We start from the raw sequence: 24,317 nt of genomic DNA, 5'->3' as shown, positions 1-24,317 counted from the left end.
GATACATCCTTACTCAGTACTATTATTCACTAGTCAGTAGTAAAGATACAGTAAGGAGTGCTAGTGAAGGAGTAAATAATAATCGCCGGACCTTTATTTGGTGTTTAACGTCGTTTTCAACCATTCAAGGTTATATCGCGACGGGGAAAAGGCATATGGGATAGAGCCACATGTTAATTGTTTCTTGTTCACAAAAGCACTAATCAAAAAATTGCTCCAGGGGCTTGCAACGTAGTAGATATGACCTTACTGGGAGAATGCAAGTTTCCAGTACAAAGGACTTAACATTTCTTACATAGGCCCTACTGCTTGACTAAAATCTTTACAAACATTGACTATATTCAATACAAGAAACACTTAACAAGGGTAAAAGGAGAAACAGAACCGTTAGTCGCCTCTTACGACATGCTGGCAAGCTTCGGGTAGTTCTTTCTCGTCCCAACCAATATGGTACTCCGAAGTAGTCCTTGGACTCCCCCTAACCCGTGGGGGGTATCGCCGGACCGGCGCTTTGGTGCAAGCTCCTGTGGCCTACATGACACCGCTGAATCATCATCAGTACGACCATAGACCTATATTAGACTAAATATAGGTTCTTGGTGCGACGTCTAACCTAATGATTCTAACAATCTGTGACAGGGCGACCAGTCACCAATTATAGAGTAAAGTTTTTGTCATTGTCCAGTCTAGTGTTTGTAGTTCATATTGCCGATCGCTTTATGTTTTGTGTAATGCCATTACTATGATCTGTTCTAAGTTAAATTTTGAGATGCACATCAGTGTCCAGTCCAGCGCGCTTAGCCGTCTGTGTCCATGTTCTGACTAGTCTTTGATCCTTTGAACTTAAGCCGCTCTCCTAGGAGGAGACGCGGGGTAGCCGTGGTCAGTTGGGTAACTTTTATGCATCCTGAATAAACTTTTATGGCCTAACCGGGACTGAGTAACTTCCCAGAGGATGCTCTAGCCGTGTCTTTTGACGCAAAGCCTCGTTAAGACGGTCGGATCGGGTGGATCGCTGGCAGGTGGTGGTCAGTTGTTTAACCCCCCCCCCCCCCCCCGGCCCTTTTGTGTTCTCCAGTCCCCCCTTCAGGGCTCTTGTCTTACGTTTAACCAATGTCGGAAACACGGACTGACCTGCTTAGAGTCAGTGTCGTGGATACGGGTGGTTACTAAGATGTTGATTGGATGTTTGTGACTCTAGCAAAAGTTTGATTATGTATGTACATGCTAGGGTGAAAAAGAAAACTTTGAGAACTTCGCCGGAAGAGCCACGGTGTGGACGTATTTTGTTGTGTGCTCCACTGACTGTGACTAACCGCAGGAGATGTTGTCAACTTTGTATTGTGGCTTGTAGCCACCGGCTTACGGTCGGTAGGCGAAGTGGAGGAGAGAAGAAGATCTATGTTAAACACAGGCATAAAGTTTGCCATGCCAGTCCTCCGAGTCAGTGCTGACTGACGATCAGTTGTCACAGTCACAATGTCATCTGTTGAGTACGTGAGTGAAAGTCCAGAGAGAGAGAGTCCGTAACACATCAACACAAAAAAAGAAAACATCTTGTTTATCGAACCCTCTACAAATCATTTATTCCATGGTTTATCGAGGACGCTGCAACTCCCGAATGGTGTTCTCGATGTTTAGCAAACGAAACCGAAAGTGAAAGAAATATAGAGTCAAGGGACGTGACTCATAATGATTTTCAACTTGTTTACATCCGGGTGTTCTTTACGTAAATTGTAACTTCGCGGGAAAAAAAATACGTAAGAAGTTACCGTTTCGATTCTCACGTTGCCGAATCGGGAACAAGAAAACTAAAAAGATGAGAGGAACAAGAAGTCGAACACAACGTCAGCCTCTGCAGATGATTGCAGCGCCGAATAGTGACAGAAAGGTAAGTGAATAGCTTTACGGGAGGAAAGTTTTCCTGTGTTATCGGGAGAACCCAGTTACATTCCGACTCGGCGACTGCACGATTCATCAACGCCAACGGGTGACTCACTGACTGACCAAGAATCTACTGTCTGCTGTAGTGCTGAGCTTGGAAGGAGAGTCCCAGACCCAATTAAAGGGTCACTTCTAGTTGAACTTGTAGTTGTACTGTAGGGCGTATATATAGGGCTCCTTACATCAGTACCCCCCCCCCCCCCTCCACCCACCCCCACACAGTGAGTTACACTAAGTATAGTACTAACAGACACTGACACAGTGACGCGCATGTGGCCTCACGCACACTAATGTATGATGCTAAATGTTCTCATTACATGTTTTTTTGGTAGGGGGGGTTACACTTCCATGCAACTTTTAAAACGGACTTTAATTTGAAGGACAGAAAAATACTACTCTCTTCAGATTATTTCCTGCAACTTTCAGGATTGTGATAATAAGAATTATTTATGAAACTTTTTACTAAATAGTAAATACACGAGAGATACGTTTTGAAATTGAAGATTTTTTTTTTTAGCGTACATGTATTTTTAGACTAGTAAACATGACATATATATTTAGGCCAAAAAAAAAAAATTGTCTGATTAGGGTAACATGACCAAAAAAATAGGGTCGGTAGGTAGGTAGGTTTTTTTGTTTTGTTTTTGTGTGTGTGTGTGTGTGTGTAAATGCTATGTTGGCTGAACATTCACTTCTTATATTTGAAGAATACATGTTTCAAAACTAACGTATAAATAAAACAGAGAGAAAGGGAGAGAAAGAAACGCCAAATGTCTCTTTTTAGCATTTTTACCTCTTTTTTTTTCTTTTTTTTTTTTGAAATCAAAAAAAAGTTTTTGGGTCGGCGCCAAATCGATAGGGTCGGTCGGATTACCCTAAACAGAATTTTTTTTTTTTTTGGCCTTACAGAGTAGCTGTAACCGATATTACAAATAGTGTCTCACACAAGTTCCAAAAGCCCTTCGGGTCTTAAGACTATATATATATATATTGTATATATAACTATAAGCCTCTGAAGCTCTGCTGAGGAGGTCCTTCGACCCCCTGCAAATTAGAAATGGAGGTCCGAGGCCCCTCTGGAAAGAGCGTCGGTGATTGTGTGAGGAGCTCTGAATTTAGTTTCCCATCAAAGTTCAAATGCAAGCGCTGGAGTAAGATTGTATGCAAGGGATTGATCTATCAATGTATAATTTTTGCAGATAAAGAATGAAACAGCAAGTAAACGTCAGCCTGAAAAGGAAGGTTCCCAGGTTACTGCACTGAAGGACTTCAAGAAAGAACCCAAGGCCAACGCAATGCTGGAAGTGAAACCTGCCTTGCATAATGCAGACATCACATCAAAGGTATCATCAAATATGTCACAATCAGACAGACTGGTAACATTTCAAAATCAAGAATTAAAAAACATGGGTGAAAGTAGCCCGTCAATTGACTGAAATCCGTCAATCTGAAAATAAGTCTGACGGAAATTCTGTCAATCTGCAATTTTGATTTTTTTTTTTTTTTTTTTTTTTTTTTTTAAACAAAAACTACTTGCGGAACGCGTTTTCGAACTGCTATAGTGAACCGGTTGCAGTTTGCCCGGGTTGGAGTTCATGAAACTAAAACTGTGTGTGATAAGTTTGGTGCTTGAAACTCAAGTGCTTTTCCTTAAAAAATAGGTGTGGTTACGGTAACCCGACCTACCCTATTTTTTTGGTCCGACCCTATAACTTTTTATTACATTTGTAAAAAAAACCAACAAAAAACCCAAGTAAACGAGTGCAGAAAACGCAATGAAAGCGAAAGTGCCCGAGTCGCACGCTTTTTCCCTGTCAATTTGTACACATTAGAAAAAAAAGTTTAAAAAAAAAAGTGATTGCCTACCTACCTACCCTATTTTTTTTGGCTATGTTACCGTAACCACACCTTTTTTTTTTCGCCTAAGAGATGCTACTGCTTAGTTGCTACTTTGTGCAGTGCTACATCATGCTGTTTGCATGTGTGACATTCTGTTTCATCATTTATTTCAATGCCTGTCTGGCAATGTTTGCTTCTTATAATTAAATATTTCGAACTTTTATTTCAGTTGTTCAGTTGTTCACTTTCTATTTCATGTAGTATGGCTGTTGTCAATGTTAATTGTTATCAATTGTGTCGTTGTGTTGGAAGATGCAAGTGTGAAAGGATACAAAAGAAAAATGATTACTTCTGTGAATTATTTTGATTTTGTTTACCCATTTTACCATATCATTAGAATCTGAAGGTATTTTTTTGACCTGCATGATAGTGTATTTTTTTGCCAGGAAAGGCCACAAAATCACAATGAATAATGCAAAAATTCGTTTTCGGCCGGGGGGCGTTGCCCCCCTGGACCCCCTATCGGGGCTCTGCCCCGTACCCCGCCAGGGCCTGGGTGGCCCCTGGACCCCTGCCTCAAAATATTTCAGTCAATTTGATTCTCCTAGGTTTCACCCATGCACTTAGTTTATCAGTATATATATATACGACTTGTGTCTGTGTGTGTGTGTGTCTGTGTGTGTATTCGCCATGCACGGCCAAAGTTCTCGATAAATCTGCTTCAAATTTGGTGTCCATATTCAGATACACCCCGGACAAAATATGGTCGATGAGATATTTCAATACGTGCTCTCAGCGCGCAGCGCGCAGCGCAAACCAATTTTGGTTTTTTTTCGTACCATAACTCTTCCTTATCTTCTCCATGTTTTCAGCGTTTACCTCCCTTCCTTCGTATGGTGCTCTACAGTAGGAGGGGGCATCTTCGGATATTCCCGGCTGCGGCTCTACTTCTTCCCGGCGAAGCCGGCTACCCGGCAAAGCGGGTATTCATCTAGTATATATATATATAATATAAATCCTGGCAACGGAAATTTTATGAATGTAATTGAATGCTGTACATATATACATTTTCTTTATTAAACTTTAAAGGTATCGAAACAAAAGGATGCCAGTCTGGTGCGAGAGCGTTCCTCCAGAGCAGCTGTTAGCTGCGCTTCATCGGAGTCTTCACCTGCAAAGTCGAGGAAGCGTCCATTGTCTCCCGTCAAAGCTCAGCCGGAGATTAAAGCGCTGAAAGTGGAAGCGGCAAGTGAAGAGGACCAAGTTTCTGATTCTGAGGAGGTATGATCATACTGAGTGTCTGGACATTGGAAGTTAAAAGACTTGTAGAGGATAAGACGCCGGCCTCCTGAGCAGAAGGGTTTGAATCCAATCCCCACCTGGTGGGTTAAGGGTGGAGATTTTTCCGATCTCCCAGGTCAACTTATGTGCTAACCTGCTAGTGCCTTTTCCCCATTCATGTGCACACTCAAGCACAAGACCAAGTGCGCACGGTAAATATCCTGTAATCCATGTCCGAGTTTGGTGGGTTATAGAAACACGAAAATAGCAAGCGTGCTTCCCCTGTATGGCTGCCTAAATGGCAGGGTAAAACAGTCAAACACATAAGGCCCCCCCCCCCCCAAAAAAAGGCTGTTTACGGTATCCCGACAGACCCTATTTTATCGCGCGACCCTAGACTTTTTTTTTTACATTTGAAAGTTTGTTTTTTGGGAAAATAACTTAAAAATATGGTATTTTGGAGAAGAAGAAAAATCCCGACCTACCGACCCTTTTTTTTTGGCCTATGTTACCGTAAACAGACTAATATTTTGGGGGCCTAAAAGACGTGGGAGTTTCAGCCCATGAAAGAAGAAGAAGAAGAAAAGACGGGAAATTGGCCAGGTTATTTATTACTTGGCTTAGTAGCTTCTCATTCCTCCCACGCCTCAACGGTCACCCCCGGGCTTCTTCAGTTCAATGCTACCATGTGTGTGATGTTCTGCTTTTAGTATATATATGAAGCAGTTTACTTTCAGTTTCATGACTGGTTTTGGAGTTAAAACTACATCTTGATGTTGTTGGTTTTGTTTTTTTGTGTGTATGTGTGTTTTGTTTTTCAGAGTCAAATTTTATCATGATAAAAGGGCATAGAGGTGATTTGACAATGTTTTAATTCCCTTATTTGTAGGGATACTGGTATTGTCTGCTTATGTTTCATACAGTGGTACCTGTGATGAAAGAACACCCTTAGGCCTAGCCAACAGTGTCCCTACATTGCAGGTGTCCTGTCATGACGGATATATTTTGGTAGAGATAATATAAAACAGGGACAAGAGCAGGTGTCTTTTTAAGGGAGGTGTCCGCTCATGGGAGGGTCCACACATCGCAGGTACTGCTGTACTTGTATTATACATCTGCTTGCGATTATGTTTCAGTTTCGTGGAAATTGAAATAACTAGTGACGGGCGCAGTGGCGTGGTGGTAAGACGTCGGCCTCCTAATCGGGAGGTCGTGAGTTCGAATCCCGGTCGCTGCGTCTTGTGGGTTAAGAGTGGAAATTTTTCCGATCTCCCAGGTCAACTTATGTGCAGACCTGCTAGTGACTTAACCCCCTTCGTGTGTACACGCAAGCACAAGACCAAGTGCGCACAGAAAATATCATGTAATCCATGTCAGAGTTCGTTGGGTTATAGAAACACGAAAATACCCAGCATGCCTCCCCCGAAATCGGCGTATGCTGCCTGAATGGCGGGGTAAAAACAATCATACACGTAAAAATCCACTCGTGCTGAAAACATGAGTGAACGTGGGAGTCTAAGCCAATGAACGAAGAAGAAGAAGAAGAAATAACTAGTCAAAGCTACTTTCAAAGTACGTATATAAAATATTGACACTGTAGTGTCAAGAACCTTTCAGTGTATGGTGTATACAAGTTCGGAATTTTGTGTGTGTTGCACTTGCGATGAACAGGCCTCAACAATATGAGAAACACTAACATGGCATGCTGAAGAAGAAGAAGTGAGTGCCGTGTGTGTGTTGGCAGTTTGTAGTTTTAAAAAAAAAATTCAGCTTGTTGTTATTGATTTAATCATTGTGCTTGTTGATCTCAATTTGTTGTCTTTTTTTATTTTTTCGTACAGGAAGAATTGGACTACGAGACAATGAGGCAGAGAAATCTTAGAGACAATGAAGCTTTCTTCTCCTCTCTTGGGATTGATAAGGTACATTTTACTCAAGTTGCTTACTTTTTGCTTTGAATTCAGTCTTTTTAGAAGGTAAGCGTTGTCATAAAGTTGACAACAAATTGCTTTTTATGAATTTTTTGCAAATGCATGAAGCTGTCAGTTGTTGTCTGCAGGGTGAATTCTCACAGGAATCCGGTAGCAATTGATTAATGATCTTTCACTTTGTTTTCAGGCCAAAGAACAACTTCAGCGCAGTGTCAAAAAGTATCCCAAACCTTCTCAGAGGCGGTAAGTTTTTTCTTAGTGGAACTTACATGTCTTTCTTCGCATGATGATTTGCATGGTTAGAATTTGATTTACGTAAGAAACAGTGTGCTGTAAAAAAAAAAAAAAAAAATTCTTTGTTGCCCAAAGATGTGCTGCTTATCTTGCAAGAGATGCACTCACTGCTAAGGATTTTTAACATGGCACATAATAGATTTGAACATGTATGCTTAGTTACAAGTTGGAGAACATACAGGCAACCACGAGGAGAGACTAGGACGAAAGCGAGAACATCAATTCCGAGACATGCAGCATGTAGACAAGTAAATATTAATTTTGTATGTGTGTGTGTGTTTATATGTTAACTCGTAATAACTGATTGTGTTAATGGTACCTCTGCAGTGAGCCCAAGAAGAAGGTGATACTACCTGTACGAAAAAGTCTCCGCATCCAGAGAATAGATCCTACGGGTGCAGCGTTGCCACCGACACCCGAACCTGAACCCATTGTGTATGAACGCGTGAGTTTTGGGTCAATGCATGTACAATTTAAATTGCAAGTACATGCATATAGACTTGATTGAACAACTGGGTCTGATCAAAAGACAGCTTACCTCATAAAAAGTCGATCTGGCATACATGCACTTTCTGTTTGTGACAGTAAACAGATTTTCTGGCAAAATATGGACAGATTGCAGACATTTCTTGTGTCTGACTCTTTCTAAGGATAGTTCATGTTTGATTAGGTTCACCTGTACAACAGATGTACAGATTTTTTTGTTCTTTGCTTCTAAAGACAGCAAAGACATGATTGATCATATCAGAGATTACCAACCTCTCATGAAGAAGAAACAAACTGTTCTTTCATGCAACTTAGTATGGAAATCTGTCCTGATCAAAGCTTTGACGGAAGAAACTAAGGTGGCAATTTCAGTATACATTGCTGTTGTCTGTTGCAGCCGCGTGTGCCAGAAGGCCCAGTAGACATGCTGGATGCCATAGAGAGTGAGACGTGTGATCACAGCCCTCTGGCTACCTCCCTCGTCAACTTTAAAGCTCAGAGCTGCCGCTACAAACCTCTCACCTCAGACCTGTCTTGGTGGGTGTTGCATGGTAGTCGAAGCAGCATGCTGTTGCCTGGATCTGTTCTACAGTGTTGGGCGTGTTAGTGTACTGTTATGCAAAGATGTAGTCTTGGGGTTTTATTTATTACAAGGACAGTAACATTTTGAGTCTTGAGTCTATTTATGAGGAAACGAATTTATCATGCTGTGGGAGTGGTCCAAAATGTGTTTAATAGAAGCCAGTGGATTTGTTGATAAGAGGATACTTTGAGAAAGCATGCTGCATGTACAGAGAATCCCCGTATTGTGAGCTTTAAGAAGGTGTGAATAGTTCAGTGTAAGCAGACAGCACCATTTGCAATTTGGATATTTGAAATTTTGGACTCGCCTTGGTAAAAAGTGAGTAAGTCAGAGTATTCAGTTATGTTTACATGTACGTATAGGTGGATGGATGGATGGGCAGCCATTCGGCTGAAAACAAAAAACTGAAGGTTGAGTTTTTCTTGGAATTTGGATGTTTTGGAAGCTAGATGTTTGAAACTTTTATACACACAAGGGTTTGATGACCTCCAGACATGACTCAAGTCTGGTTGATGCTGATCCAAGTTCAAGGTTACAGTAGGGTCAAGTTATGGTTACAAAGAGGAAGATTATCTTTACACCCCCGGTATAGGGGTGTGTATAGGATTCGGTCGATGTGTTTGTTTGTTTGTGTGTTTGTGTGCGCATATAGATCTCAAGAATGAACGGACCGATCGTCACCAAACTTGGTGAACAGGTTCTATACATTCCTGAGACGGTCCTTACAAAAATTGGGACCAGTCAAACACACGGTTAGGGAGTTATTGGTGGATTAAAATTATACAAGGACTTATAGCGGGACATCTTCATGGTCAAAGGGAAATAACCATTCTCACTCAGTCACTGCCACCAACTGAGAAGGTTATTTCCCTTTGACGGGGGTGTTTTTTCTACCTCGGAGAAATTTCTTGTTTTTTATAAGCGAGATCTGTGAAAATCCACACACTTGTTAATTTGAAAGAGTCATCAGGTTCATGAAAAGCTCTTCCACAGAAAAGTTCTGAAAAACCTAAGTATTAGTAAAAATTTGTTCCACTTTTATTTCCAGCTAAAGGTGACAAAATTATTTGCTCTCTTTCTGCAGCTTTGTGTCAAGTATGAAGAAAATGCGGATCACAACAAAAGCCAAGGCGTGCAAGGATCGTTTGATGTCTGTCGCTGTTCATCCAACCACAGACAAGGTCCTCGCCATGGCCGGTGACAAGTGGGGCCGTCTGGGATTCTGGAACATTGTGAGTAAAGTTTCCGTAACAGCTTTAGTGTTCTAAAACACCCATTGACTGCTTATGAGACACGCAGTGTTAAAAAATCAAAAGATATCTTTACTGAACATGACTAAGACAGCACATGTCATGGATTAAGTTTTTTTGGTGCTTTTAAAGCAAGCATATTTGCTGAGTATTTTGCTGAGTAACCATGAAGTTACTATAGCAAAAAACAACACAATAAACACTGTGAACTTCAGGTAGCGCATCATCAGTGGTCCATCCTGTGAACGTACAGTCAAAAATGTATGTGTTATTGAACTGGTGTATGTTAGTAGGAAAGACCCATCTCATCAATTTGTTGGCTGTCACAAAAACAAATGCTCTGAAAAAGTACAGTAAACGAAAGGGAAGGAAGAGATTTAAGGCCAAAAAAAAAAGGGTCTGTTTACGGTAACATAGGGTGAAAAAATAGGGTCGGTAGGTCGGCTTTTTTTTTTTTTTTCTTTTTTCTTTTCTCCCCTCTCTATGATGTTTCACAGTTCATTTCTTCTCATCAATCCCTGTTTTTGCCCAACATAACTATAAACAGTACTTTGAGCTTACCTCCCTTCTGTCTGCTGTTTGAGCGCAAACAGCTCTATTTTGGATGCGTTTTTGTTTTTTCAGACGATCCAAAAACAAGATAAGGGTCGGGCCTAAAAACTAGGGTCGGTCGGGTTACCGTAAACAGACCTCTTTTTTTTTTGGCCTAACTTAAACAGACAACAGTTACTAGTAATTACATGTAATCCTTTTATTGGCGCTCGGTGTCATAATTCTTGTAAGGTCATATTGGGGAGGGGGGATTGTGTGTGTGCACGCACTTATGTATGGATGAGTGACTTCTGAGTTGTCAAACTCTATTCCTTGTGTTTTAGCTCACTGGGCATGGGGTTAATACAAATTACAATCACGTAAAGGGTGAATACAATCTTGTGAACCTGAGAACACTTGTTTTCAATCGTACAAGCCTGGGCCAAGGTGCACCAGAAAATTACCAAACGGGTGGGAGCCAGCCGTGATGTTGGATTGGTTGAAATTGAGATTTGTGGTCTTCTTCTTCTGCGTTCATGGGCTGAAACTCCCACGTACACTCGTGTTTTTAGCACGAGTGGAAGTTTACGTGTATGACCGTTTTTTACCCCGCCATTTAGGCAGCCATACGCCGTTTTCGGAGGAAGCATGCTGGGTATTTTCGTGTTTCTATAACCCACCGAACTCTGACATGGATTACAGGATCTTTTTTGTGCGCACTTGGTCTTGTGCTTGCGTGTACACACAGGGGTGTTCGGACACCGAGGAGAGTCTGCACACAAAGTTGACTCTGAGAAATAAATCTCTCGCCGAACGTGGGGACGAACTCACGCTGACAGCGGCCAACTGGATACAAATCCAGCGCGCTACCGACTGAGCTACATCCCCGCCCGAGATTTGTTGTGATTTCAGCAAACCAGAACCCATCGTTTGTTCTCAACGGGTTGAGTATCACCACTTTCCCTTCCTATACCTCAGCCTTGATAAAAAAAGTTGATTTGTTGTTTGTTTTTCCAGAGCGCACATAACCAGGAGCAGAGTGTGGTGGTGTACAGACCTCACTCTCGCCCCATCGGCCATATTGCGGTGCGTCCCATGGACCCGCTGAAAGTGTACACCTGTGGCTATGATGCTACGCTGCGCTGCGGGGACTTTGAGACAGGAGTTTTTGATGAGGTCTGTTAATTGAACCTGCTTTCTGTTTTAAAACATGATTAACTGTGAGGGTTGAACATACCAGTGTAAAATTGAATGCAACTGGTTGCTTACAACTGTCACACTGAACAGTTGCAAGGGACTATGTCTTGTTTGCAAATGAATGGTAACTCTGTCATGATCAGGAATTTTGTTCTTTATTGAGTCACTTGAGAAAAAGTGACTCTATGTAATCGGTCAGTGTTAGTCTGTCCGGCCGTCCGTCCGTAGACACCACCTTAACGTTGGACTTTTCTCGGAAACTATCAAAGCGATCGGGCTCATATTTTGTTTAGTCGTGACCTCCAATGACCTCTACACTTTAACGATGGTTTCGTTGACCTTTGACCTTTTTCAAGGTCACAGGTCAGCGTCAAAGGAAAAATTAGACATTTTATATCTTTGACAAAGTTCATCGGATGTGATTGAAACTTTGTAGGATTATTCTTTACATCAAAGTATTTACATCTGTAGCCTTTTACGAACGTTATCAGAAAAACAAGGGAGATAACTAGCCTTTTCTGTTCGGCAACACACAACTTAACGTTGGGCTTTTCTCGGAAACTATAAAAGTGACCGGGCTCAAATTTTATGTGAACGTGACTCATTGTGTTGTGAATAGCAATTTCTTCCTGTCCATCTGATGCCTCATATAATATTCAGAACTGCGAAAGTGACTCGATCGAGCGTTTGCTCTTCTTGTTTAAATTGTAATGCCTCGGTAATATTCATTGTTGACACTGACAATGGAGTTTAACCTGGCATAATTGAACTTTCAAAACCACTAACTGTGGCAAGTTGAAGTGTTTCCAATATAATTGTTCCATACCTAGATCGAAACTGTGTGCCTTTGGGGTCAGGATGAGCTAGTTAATTGTTTGCAAATGTCCCTTTAAACTGGAAGCATTAGAGATGGTTTATTGATGGCGAATGTCCCTTTCAACTGAAAGCATTAGAGATGGTTTATAGGTGGCGAATGTCCCTTTAAACTGAAAGCATTAGACATGGTTTATGGGTGGCGAATGTCCCTTTAAACTGGAAGCATCAGAGATGGTTTATGGATGGCGAATGTCCCTATAAACTGGAAGCATTAGAGATGGTTTATGGGTGGCGAATGTCCCTTTAAACTGGAAGCATTCTGTTCAATATCTTTTGCAGCTGTACTCAGTGCCGGAGGATGAGGATGACTTGTTTCGCAACTTCGACTTTATTTCTCCAACTTCCCTGCTGCTGGCTCAGTTCAGGGGAGATGTCGCCCTTCTGGATACCCGCACACCCAAGTAAGTCATTTGTTGCTCAACTTTCTCTTTCCTGTTTGAGCAAGTTTTGATCTGATCAGCATGATAGTACATGGACGTGTTTGACTTTTTCCCCAGCCTCATTCACTTGCTTTGAATGAAGTGAAAAGTCCCATAGAAAGTAAAGTTAAATCTTCAGCAGGTTGATGTGCGAAGGATGGTGGAGGGAAAATGGTCGCACAAACAGAACTCCAAATTAAATTACATCCTTTACCCAACTCACAAATAGCAATTAACTCTAGTTCAGTGCTGGTAACGCTGTACGCGTCCCCTTGGTAACAAGGAAGGCGCCTCTAAAAAAAGAGTGACAGAGACCCGTAAGGGTGTCAAAGCCAGCCCGGAAACGAGGCCCCTTCCGTATGCGTGCGCATAAGCCGCCAACTTATCATTCTCAACTCAGCGCCCAACAGGACTGGTCGCTTTACTGTACGCTCCGACTGTTTTCAGTCTTGTTGCTTGGTCTTCTGACTTTGGCTTCTACCCCTTGGTCTGCCGCCTAGCTGGGTCTGCATCCTTGCCGTTATTGGGTGAGAGATTTCTTGTTTTTGTAACTTTGGCGACATTTTGTCGCATGTTTGTGAACTTATGAAATTTTCTTGAAGAAATATTTTTTCGTGAGTTTGCTTTACCATGGCGGATAGCGTCAAGCCTAAGACTAGTTCGAGACAGGCTTCGGCTACTACTTCTCCTACTGCTAGTTTAGCTTCGTCTAAGTCTTCTTCTAGAAGGGAGAGTGCTGGAAAGGCCGCTTCTTCTTCTGGTTCGGGGATGGATAAATGTCCGAAAGTTGTTGACAAAACTTCGTCCGCCATTTTGTCCGTTGAAAAGGACAAGGTCACGCCTTGTGACAAAAATGTTTCGAATGTGGATAAACATACTTTGTTGTCGGGGGCCCCTGGCGATTCAGGGTTTTTGCCCTCCGATATTGCGTCTTTGCTTCTGACTATTAGTTCACAGGTTTCGACTTTGGCCGCAGATTTGACGGCGACGAAAGCAGAGTTACGTTCTTCCGTTTCAGCTTCCTCTCTCGCAGGTGCAGCTGCGACTGCTACTTCGGTGGTCCGGGCTGAGGTTCATGCGTCGCAGCAGGGCGATGGACGTCTTGTGCCCTCGTTGTCTGAGCATGGGCTCTTTGAAGGTATGTCCTCACCACATGGTGCCGGGTTCTCCGGTGCCAGTGGTGTGCGAAAACAGGAGCGAGTAGACCGTGTTCGCGGCGAAAGCACCGAAACCCCCGCCGTTAATCCGCATCGAGCGCTTTCGGTAGAGGCTAGGAGCCCTGTTGTTCGTAGGGATTTGTCATACCACTCTCACTCAGAGTCGGGTCGATCATTTCCCCTTCCGCCCTGGGGGCAGGAAGATGATGGTGTCTCCGGAGCTGACCAGGAGAGTCTCTCTGGGGTTCACCTGCCTGACTGCGATGGCGAGCAGGCTGAAGAGATGGATGAGGGTGCTTCCACGGCTGTGGATGACACCCAACTTAACGTGCCGTTTAAGCTGTCGAGCGCAGTGTCGTCGGCAGCTGAGACGGCTTTTAAGTACTTTCCGGAAGGGGTGGTGCGAAGCAAGCAGAGACTTCCACCACCACTGTCCGCCTTTGACGATTTTCGGTCCTCCAAGAGTCCGAAGGATCAGTTCCGGTTTCGGGAGTCGTCATCGGTTGCTTATGTCTTGGCACATGTGTTCAAGGGAAGGAATACTCCTGCGGTGCCGTTGTTGGCTCAACACGGAGAGGCACCAGAGGATGTGTTGCCTTGGTTGGCTAAAGCGGGGGAGAGGGCTGTGTCTGGGATTCAGAAACTTAGGCTCACCCCTCGTCCTATCAGTTTGGTCGAGACGTTTGCTTTGCCCGCTACTGTGCTTCCGGTTTCCCCGGAATTGGCTTCTTTGAGGGAGGATGGCTACGGCAACAACAGGGTTGTCCCGTATTCCGAAGCCTCTCTTTTGGCTTTGGAGGAAGCAGGGAGAGCTCAGCTTGAGCTGGCCTCAGTGTCAGAATCGTTGCAGCGGGCCCTTTCTAGGTCTATTGCTTCGTCGTTGGACCCGTTTGAATTTCGTTTTGAAGCGTCTGCACTTGATGTGAGTACTCTTTTTGCCACGCTGGCGAAGGTCACTAGAGAACAGATGGTGATCTCCGCTAACCTTTATGCGCATGCCGTGCATTCAAGAAGGACAGCGTTCTTGACAGGTTCTAGGATTACCAACAAATCCACGATCGAGAGTTTAAAGGTTTCTCCTTTCTCGGAAGGGTCCCTGTTGGGTCAGGCATCTCTTGATGCGCTGCAGAGGGAGACCCAGGACGCTAGGGACCTAGCTATAGCCCGTCTCGCTTCTCACGGGTTTTCGAAGCCCCAGAACAAACCACACACGCAATCACAGTCCTCTGCCAAGCCTCAGACTGCTTCGTCTGGTGGTGGCAAGACTCACAAACAATCCTTTGCTTCTTCGAGTAGGGGTCGCGGTGCTCCGTACCCGAAGAGGGGCCAATCTTTTGGTGCCTCTAGGGGGTCGGGGCGTAAGCCTCACCCCCAATGAAGCTCCCCCGAGCAGGCTATCCCGGTAGCCCCCGCACTGGTTGTAGCGGGCGGCCCGTCCAGGGCCCTCACTTCCTGGCTGCAGCTGGTGGACAGCAAGTGGGTTACTGGGATAGTTCGTTCGGGGTTCCGACTTCTCTGGTCAGGAGAAAAAGCACCTCTGACCAGGATAATCCCGCCATGCAAACCTCCAAGAGATCCAGAGGCGAGAGCCGCAGTTCAAGGAGAGGTTTCAGCTCTGCTCTTGAAAGGGGCGATAGAGGAGGTATTGGACCTTCGGTCCCCGGGGTTTTACGGCAGACTTTTCGTTGTGCCAAAAGCCTCGGGGGCTTGGAGACCGGTGCTGGATCTATCTACTCTGAACAAGTATCTCCGAACTGTGAAGTTCACTATGGAGACGCCGACCTCTGTGCGAGAGGCACTTCGCCCAGGCGATTGGGCGACCTCAGTGGACCTCACAGATGCATACTTTCATGTCTTGATGCATGTAACAGACAGAAAGTGGTTGCGCTTCCGCTGGGGCGAAAAGGCATATCAGTTCAGGGCTCTCCCGTTTGGCCTTTCTCTCGCACCATGGATCTTCACCATCGTGGTGCGACAACTTTGCTCTCTGCTGAGAAAGGAGGGCATTCGTCTGCGAGCCTACTTGGACGACTGGCTGATCCTCAATCAGGACAGGGATCTGTGCCATGTTCATACTTGCAAGGTCCTCAGGCAGGCCGCTCAGCTCGGATTCTCCGTAAACCTGGGCAAGTCGGAACTGATTCCATCACAGAATTTCACTTACTTAGGGATGGAGTTCGACACTCTCAGTTGGACTGTCCGCCCGTCTCAGAAGAGGGTGTCCAAGCTTCAAGACTTGCTTCGTGCGCTTCACGGAGAGAATCTGGCCAGTGTACGGGTTTTGACATCGGTACTTGGCCAGATGGAGTCTATGGCTACTCTTATCCCACTGGGCAGGGTGCACAAAAGGCCTTTTCAGGCTGCCCTTCAGTCTCGGTGGGATCAGTCAACCCAGGGTTGGGACACTCAGGTTTCGCTGGAGACCTGGTTTTTCGAGACCACGCAGGTCTGGCTCCTCCCCTGGGTTTTACAGGGAGTTCCGATAGTTTGCCCGTCTCCAGAGAACGAGCTCTTCACCGATGCTTCTCTGATGGGGTGGGGGGCTCACCTGGGGGAGCATGTGGCGTCGGGGGTGTGGGACTTGTCTCAACCTTCACGTCACATCAACGCGCTGGAGTTGGAGGCTGTTTCGTTGGCGCTCCAAGCTTTTCTGCCTTTCGTTCAGAACAGTCATGTCAGACTGCACACCGACAACATGACAGTTGCGGCTTATGTGAACAGGCAGGGCGGAACGAGATCCCGCAGTCTCTCAGACAGGGCGTGCCTCATCCTAAAGTGGTGCGTTTCGCATCACATTCTGCTGTCAGCCATCTTTCTGAAGGGAAGCTTGAACGTCCTGGCGGACGCACTGAGCAGGGGGGACAAGGTGGTCCATTCAGAGTGGACCCTGTCTCATCAGTCCCTGCACCGACTTTGGGTACAGATACAGAAGCCGCAAATCGACTTGTTTGCGACTCGTTATTCAGCGAGGCTTCCTCTGTTTGTTTCCCCCTTCCCGGATCCTCTGGCGTGGGGCGTGAACGCTCTGGAAATGGACTGGTCCAATCTGACAGCTTACGCCTTCCCTCCGTTTTGTCTGTTGGGCAAAGTTCTCAGGAAGGTCGACTTGGAGAGACCAGCGCTGGTTCTGGTTGCCCCATTTTGGCCAAGCCAGCACTGGTTCCCGGACTTGCTGCGACTGGCGGTTCGACCGCCTATCCCCATCGCAGTAAGAAAGGGAGAACTCTTGCAACCCAGGTCAGGCATTCATCACGAGAACCCTCAGGCATTAAACCTTCACGGTTGGATACTGTCAGAAGCTCTTTGCTTAAGGCAGGGGCCTCTTCGGCCACGGTAGACTTTGTGAATCATGCTCATAGGAAATCGACCAGTTCGGTCTACTCGTCTCACTGGGCCTCCTGGGTTAAATGGTGTGAGCTGAACAGAGTTAAGCCCTTGGCACCTAGGTCTATGCAGGTAGCCAATCATTTGGCTTGGCTAGCAGGGCAGGGGGGGTCAGCATCTTCCCTTCGTGTGCGAAGGTCCGCTATTTCTTCAACGTTACGACAACTGGGTCATAAGATTTCTCTTGATGGGGTCATCTCCAGCGTTATTAAGGGTGCCTCTCTTAAGGCCGCGCGCGAGAAATCTCCTCTCCCTGCCTGGGATTTGTTACTTGTTTTGCGTTACTTGGCTTCTAACGAGTTCGAACCTATTCATTCAGCCAGTTTGGTTAATCTGACGCGCAAGGCAGTTTTTCTTACTTTGCTTGCTACATCTCGTAGAGGTAGTGAAGTTCATGCCTTTTCCGGCTTAGCTAAGGATATCTCAACCGAAAAAGATGGTTCTATTTCGCTCAAATTCAGGCCGGAGTTTTTAGCTAAAAATCAGAAACCGGGCCATATTTCGCCTGTCATTAACATTCCTGCCTTGAGCAACATTCTTGCTCCTGGAGACCCAGACATCGTTAACTGTCCGGTTAGAACGCTTAGCAGTTACCTGTCTCGAACTCAGTCCATTCGTTCTGAAAGTCAAAAATTGCTTTTCATTTCGCTTAATACGGCAAGGAGTAAAGACATCGCGAAAGTGACTTTAACCAAGTGGGTCTCCACTTTGATCAGGCATGCTTACGCCTGGTGGCATATTCAGTCTGGCGAAGTTAGGGCTGTTCTTCCCATGACTTCAGCAAGGACTCATGAGGCTAGGGCGTGGGCCTCCTCGGTGGCTGTGCTCCGTTCAGGCCGCTTGGCCGAAGTTTTGGAGGCAGCCTATTGGAGATCTGAGGATGTTTTCGTGAACTATTACCTCAGGGACATCTCCTCTCTGCGTCAGGATGGCAGTTTTGCGCTACCTGCCATGGTAGCCGCAGGGCAAGTCATTCTTCATTGAATTTTGGTAAGTCCCGCCACCTATAGTAGCAATCTGCTATTTGTGAGTTGGGTAAAGGATGTAATTTAATTTCAAATTTTAGAAATAAATTTTCATTTAATTAATACTTACCCAACTCACAACGTTTATTCCCTCCCACCTCCCCGCTGTGGTTGGTACTGGGGTCTAAAAAAGAGTGAGTTGGGCTTCGTTTCGAATGATAAGTTGGCGGCTTATGCGCACGCATACGGAAGGGGCCTCGTTTCCGGGCTGGCTTTGACACCCTTACGGGTCTCTGTCACTCTTTTTTTAGAGGCGCCTTCCTTGTTACCAAGGGGACGCGTACAGCGTTACCAGCACTGAACTAGAGTTAATTGCTATTTGTGAGTTGGGTAAGTATTAATTAAATGAAAATTTATTTCTAAAATTTGAAAATATGGCCCAATGCTAGGTTCGTTGCATGCCTTTTTCCCTATCAACCCCCAATCCCTGACATGTGTCTCAATCCTGATCCTACCTGTTCATTTTAGAAGTTCGATTTAACTGCAGAAATTTCACTGCATTGGCAACGAATTGTGATTCCGACTTTCTGGTTATGAGCCGTCACACTTAAACAAGTTTTCAATCACAATTTTCAGGTAAGAACTACTACGCCACTTTGTGAAAAGTAAATTATATGATTTGCGGTTGTTATTTTTACGTTCTCTCTCTCTCTCTCTCTCTCTCTCTCTCTCTCTCTCTCTCTCTCTCTCTCTCTCTCTCTCTCTCTCTCTCTCTCTCTCTCTCTCTCTCTCTCTCTCTCTCTCTCTCTCTCGCTCTTCTTGTTGAATAAGTTAAGTTAGAAAGAACCGGACAATGAATTCAATTGACTGAATGGTTGAGCTCGCCTCAGCGTTCTTGTTTATTTATGCAAGTTGTGTATTGCAGGCAAAAGGCAGAGAAGCTGTTCTATGTCTGTGACCATTACTTGAGGACAGTGAGCGTTCATCCCACCAACACCAACTACTTTTGCACTGCTGGGTCGGATGGGTAAGGACTGCAAACAACAGAATCATGTCTGATAACACATTCGAAAACCATAACCTGCCTTTCAGAAAGAGCAGAGACATGGTGGAAATCAGCGAAAGTAAAAACATCATGTAGCTTTGATTTTGGTTTTAGCTGCTTCAGGAGAAGGCCAGAAAATAGTATTCAATAGTCAAAATCAGATATCACATTCCGTTCGGTGAAAACCGCATGTAGCTCAGTACCATATCTGAATGAAAGCCTCAGAACTTGTGAAAAGATTGTTAACAAAAATTGATATGCATTTTTTATTCAGACTGTGTGTCTTTCGGTGTTGTTGTCGTGTAATATGGTTTTCAATAATCATGTTGGCTTGCCTTGAAAACAGATGACAGAAGGTGACTGCGAGGCAGTTGTGCCCCTTGGATTAGAAAAATACCAAAGAAGCATACTTTATAAATATTAATGTGCATTTTGATGCTTTTTTGTGTTCGACCATGCTGGACGGCTATAACAACAATAACAAATTTGTTCCAGGAATGTGTGCGTGTGGGATTTACGAAAGGCGGGAGGAAAAGGAAGCAGGCCGTTGGCAGCTTTGACGCACTCAAAGGGAGTAGCCAGCGCATACTTCTCTCCTGTGTCGGGAAAATACATCCTCTCCTGCAGTTCTGAAGACACAGTAAAGTAAGGACAATACTGGCTGGATCGGGCTTTGCAGTGACTGTTCATAATACAGTGAACCCCCTTTTGAGACCCCCTGATTCAAGGCTTCAATCTTTTATCTTGGTTTTACAATATATTTGATTTCCTGTTTATAACCTCTGTGAGTAAACCTCCATTTATAGATTCCGTCCGTTTTCAGGAGCTGTTTTTTCAGATCTTTGGATTTCATAAAAGGGGGGTTCCATAATCCACTTCATAGGCTATTTTTGGGTGTGTGTGCTTGGGTGTGTGTCTGTATGTATGTCTGTCTGTCTGTGTCTGTGTGATGTTCATGTCGTTTTATTGAGTCACTTGAGAAAAAGTGACTCTATGTAATCGGTCAGTGTTAGTCTCCGGCCGTTGGACTTTTCTCGGAAACTATCAAAGCGATCGGGCTCATATTTTGTTTAGTCGTGACCTCCAATGACCTCTACACTTTAACGATGGTTTCGTTGACCTTTGACCTTTTTCAAGGTCACAGGTCAGCGTCAAAGGAAAAATTAGACATTTTATATGGACTTTTCTCGGAAACTATCAAAGCGATCGGGCTCATATTTTGTTTAGTCGTGACCTCCAATGACCTCTACACTTTAACGATGGTTTCGTTGACCTTTGACCTTTTTCAAGGTCACAGGTCAGCGTCAAAGGAAAAATTAGACATTTTATATCTTTGACAAAGTTCATCGGATGTGATTGAAACTTTGTAGGATTATTCTTTACATCAAAGTATTTACATCTGTAGCCTTTTACGAACGTTATCAGAAAAACAAGGGAGATAACTAGCCTTTTCTGTTCGGCAACACACAACTTAACGTTGGGCTTTTCTCGGAAACTATAAAAGTGACCGGGCTCAAATTTTATGTGAACGTGACTCATTGTGTTGTGAATAGCAATTTCTTCCTGTCCATCTGATGCCTCATATAATATTCAGAACTGCGAAAGTGACTCGATCGAGCGTTTGCTCTTCTTGTTTTGATATATCTTCAGCTATTATTTCAGATCAAAGTACCTGTAGTATGTTATGTGTTCTCTGTTTTTTAAAGCAAAGTACTTTTCTTTTCCTTCCCCTGAAAATGGTATTATTGTCATTACCAATAACATGTGCGTGTGCACACTTGCTTTCTGTGCGATTATGATAAAAGAAATGTCTCTTTTAGTTCTAAATGCATGCACCAGGTTACCACACAGTTGATCTTGCAGAAACTTTAAGTTTAATTTAAAATGTGAGCTCTTGTTTTTAGCAATAGCATGGTGTTATCAAACTAAGCACATGATAGCTCATATGTACCACTCTGTCGATATGACGCAGAACAAATCATTAAAGTATTTGCTCTTAATTCACGGAACTATCTGTGTAGAGCAAGAATTGTAACAGCTGCATGGCTGTCAGTGAGTATTCATATTTTTCTTTTATTCCACAGTGTTTTCAGCTCTCCGACATTGTCTGACAAAACTGAACGCAAAACCATCAGGTTAGTTGAAGCTGTCTGTTCTTTGAAGTATAGTTTGGATTGTTTCATCGAAATTAAAAGAGGATGAATGTTTGTAGTATTTTGGCATGTCCGAAGCTTAAAGTTACTGTTTAGTGACAGAATTTTACCTAGCGTGGATCAAACAATATTTGAGAGTAACTTCTTGTGGTTGAAATATGTGCATGCTTTAGAGCTGACTGACTGACTAACTTACTATTTCTGTCTCCCCAGTACTAGCGACTATTTAGGACATAACGTGGTTATCTGCTAAAATAAGAGCTATAACATCCCTTTATTTTATTTCTTCAGATAATCCCCAAAGAACCCTGAATTTGCATATATTGTATATAATTTTAATCTTTTGGTCAATACTGAGTCTGAGCCACCCACAGACTCCTTTTATCCAGCTCTACTCGGACTCCACTTGCTGAACTTGAAATGTCTAAATGATGCAGTTGATGAATCAGAAGAAAAGGTTTCTGGAATGAAGAGTAGACATTTTGAGATTCATTCAGTGTGATGACCAACCTCACTTGGGGCTTATTTGGGGAGCTTGAGAAAAAAGTGTTAAGTTTGTTTTATTCAAGTTGCCAAACATTTCTTAAAAAGTGCTAAAAATACCAATCTGAAATCAAGAATAAAGAGACAAGAAAGATGATTTCATGAAATGTTACATTGCAGATAAATGATAAAGCATGCCGTGTTAACATTTACAGGCACAACAACCACACAGGCCGATGGCTGACACCGTTCCGTGCTGTGTGGCATCCCGCCCGTGAAGATGTCTTCTTTGTTGGTTCCATGAAGTCTCCTCGAAGGGTAAGTATTGGTTTATTTGGCTTGTTTTGTGTATGCCGTGTGCGTGCGTGCGAGTGCTTGCAGGTGTTTATAGCTGTATGTGTTTGGGTGTGTATTTGTTTGTGTGTGTGTGTGTGCTTGCGTGTGTGTGTGCAAGCTAATGAAAACAGAATCGTTATTACACAATCACTTTGAGCCTTGTGTGTGTTTGGTCGTGTGCATGCGTGTCCCTGCGTTTGTGTGTGTGTGTGCTTGCGCGTGTGTGTGCAAGCTAATGAAAACAGCATCGTTATTACGCTATCATTGAGAGCCTAAAAACTTATATGAACAATTGATTATGAATTCCAGATTGAGGCCTTTGGTGTGGACGGCCGTTTGCTGCACGAGTTTGACGGAGAAGTGCTGGCGTCAGTCTGCAGTGTCTTGCAGTTCCACCCCTCGCGAAACATTTTGGTGGGAGGCAACTCCAGTGGGTACATCTTCCCCTTCATGTGAATTGTCACCCTTTGTTGAAAACCTGACGAGACTCAAGGATCCTGGACATTCTCAATCAAAGGTGTCGCCAGTAGATATTTGGTGAATTTGAATTTGACTCAATGCTATGTGTGTTGAGACATTGAGGCTGTTTGTGTGTGAATAATGTTACAAAAGCCTGTTGATACTATTTGTGTGAGTGTGTGTGTGTATATGACTATGAGGCTGTTTTTTGTGTAAAGAATGTTACATGTATAACATTCTGTTGATACTATTTGTGTGTGTGTGTGTTTAGGTGTGTGTGTGTAAGTACTAGAAGTATTAACAGGGAACACTCTCTAATTTACCACAAAAAGCACAATCATGTATGATATGTACATTTTGAGAATGATGTCCGTAGTACACATCACTGCATGAAAGTGGATGCATAGGAGAGAAAGAGCATGTTGCTTGGTATATGTAAGAGTTTTTCAACAGTCTGTCCAGTTGAATGTTTTAATTGCAATGGGGATGCTGAAAGAGATGGAAAGTTTGTCTCAGATAGTGATCGTAATTCAGAGGAACCCCCGATTTAAATTTTTTGAGATCTCCTTTTTTGGTTTTAGACCCTGCTTTCAGAGTTTTTTGTGTGTATATTTGCAAATTTACCTTCTTTTAAAGGTATTCTTTTTAAGACTTTATCTTCTCATATTTAGTGTGGCCTTACAAGACAGGTACTATGCCAGGGCTTGTATACAGTTTAAAGACAATCAAGTGAGACCTTGCCATTTGTGTTCAGGCATTTTGTGTTGTGCTAAATGTATATAAAACCGAATGAAGAAGTTAATTGTTTCTGCAATTAGTGTGTATTCATGTGGATATTGATGGTGCATACCCCAAGTTCGCACTGAATTTAATAATGCACAAGAATGTTCAGACCAATTTCAATGTCATACATGGGGAAAAAAGATGCTGAACAACATTTAAGAAACGAACATGATTTATTTTTGATCTTTCTTTGATTGGAAACGTTGTGCTTCTCAACATAAAGGTACCCAGTCAAAAGTCAGGTTTCTTACCAAAAGAAAACCTACCCACACAAACTGTATCAGTTATGTCTACTCGTGCAACATGATTGTGCTAATGCAACACACCCAAGTTATTTTTACATTTGTATATATATATATACATGTATATCCAGTAACTATAGTTGTACCCATTTTAGCTATGTTTTTATTGAACTTTATGTGAATCTCATGAATATTCTGTTTTTTGCAACACATTGGGTAATGAATAAGCATACACTGATGAAAGTATGTGAATAAAAACTGACTTTAAATCTGTTCAACGGATGTCTTGACTTAGTCTATACAAATGCAGTGTACCTGAATGTTAGAGCATGTGCATGAGGCTAAAGGTATTTCCACTTGGACACATACCAAAAATCAACAATCGCACTGTGGAATTTATTTTAATGAAATTTTTTTTTTAACCCAGTGTTGGCTTTTACAAAATTAATTCATTAATTTAATTATTTATTTTTTTTAATTACACTGCATAGAGGTTGTTGATTTTTGGTATGTGTCAAAGTGGAGGGAGTGTCTATATGTAAAAACCTGACCAGATCTGAGACGGTCAGCTGAACTGTTTACACAGGAAGGAGTGTGCCGTAAAGAGCTGTCCATGTCTTCTTCTTCTTCTTCTGCGTTCGTGGGCTGAAACTCCCACGTACACTCGTGTTTTTTGCAC

General features: G+C 43.4%; 1 protein-coding gene across 1 annotated transcript; it reads left to right on the top strand.

Annotated features, from left to right (window-relative positions):
• The first annotated feature begins 1,591 nt into the window (after positions 1-1,591).
• Positions 1,592-23,911, top strand: LOC138971526 (WD repeat-containing protein 76-like). Its single transcript, XM_070344271.1, has 15 exons — positions 1,592-1,891; positions 3,144-3,287; positions 4,873-5,064; positions 6,906-6,986; positions 7,183-7,238; positions 7,617-7,734; positions 8,173-8,312; positions 9,443-9,590; positions 11,157-11,315; positions 12,492-12,613; positions 19,063-19,164; positions 19,678-19,827; positions 21,267-21,317; positions 22,034-22,136; positions 22,464-23,911. Exons 1-15 carry the CDS (start codon positions 1,820-1,822, stop codon positions 22,608-22,610), a joined length of 1,785 nt encoding a protein of 594 aa, XP_070200372.1. The 5' UTR covers positions 1,592-1,819; the 3' UTR covers positions 22,611-23,911.
• Positions 23,912-24,317: the final 406 nt, after the last annotated feature.

This window comes from Littorina saxatilis, linkage group LG7, assembly GCF_037325665.1.
Source record: "Littorina saxatilis isolate snail1 linkage group LG7, US_GU_Lsax_2.0, whole genome shotgun sequence".
Taxonomy (NCBI): Eukaryota; Metazoa; Mollusca; class Gastropoda; order Littorinimorpha; family Littorinidae; genus Littorina; species Littorina saxatilis.
This window is presented reverse-complemented; position numbering and strand designations above follow the sequence as displayed.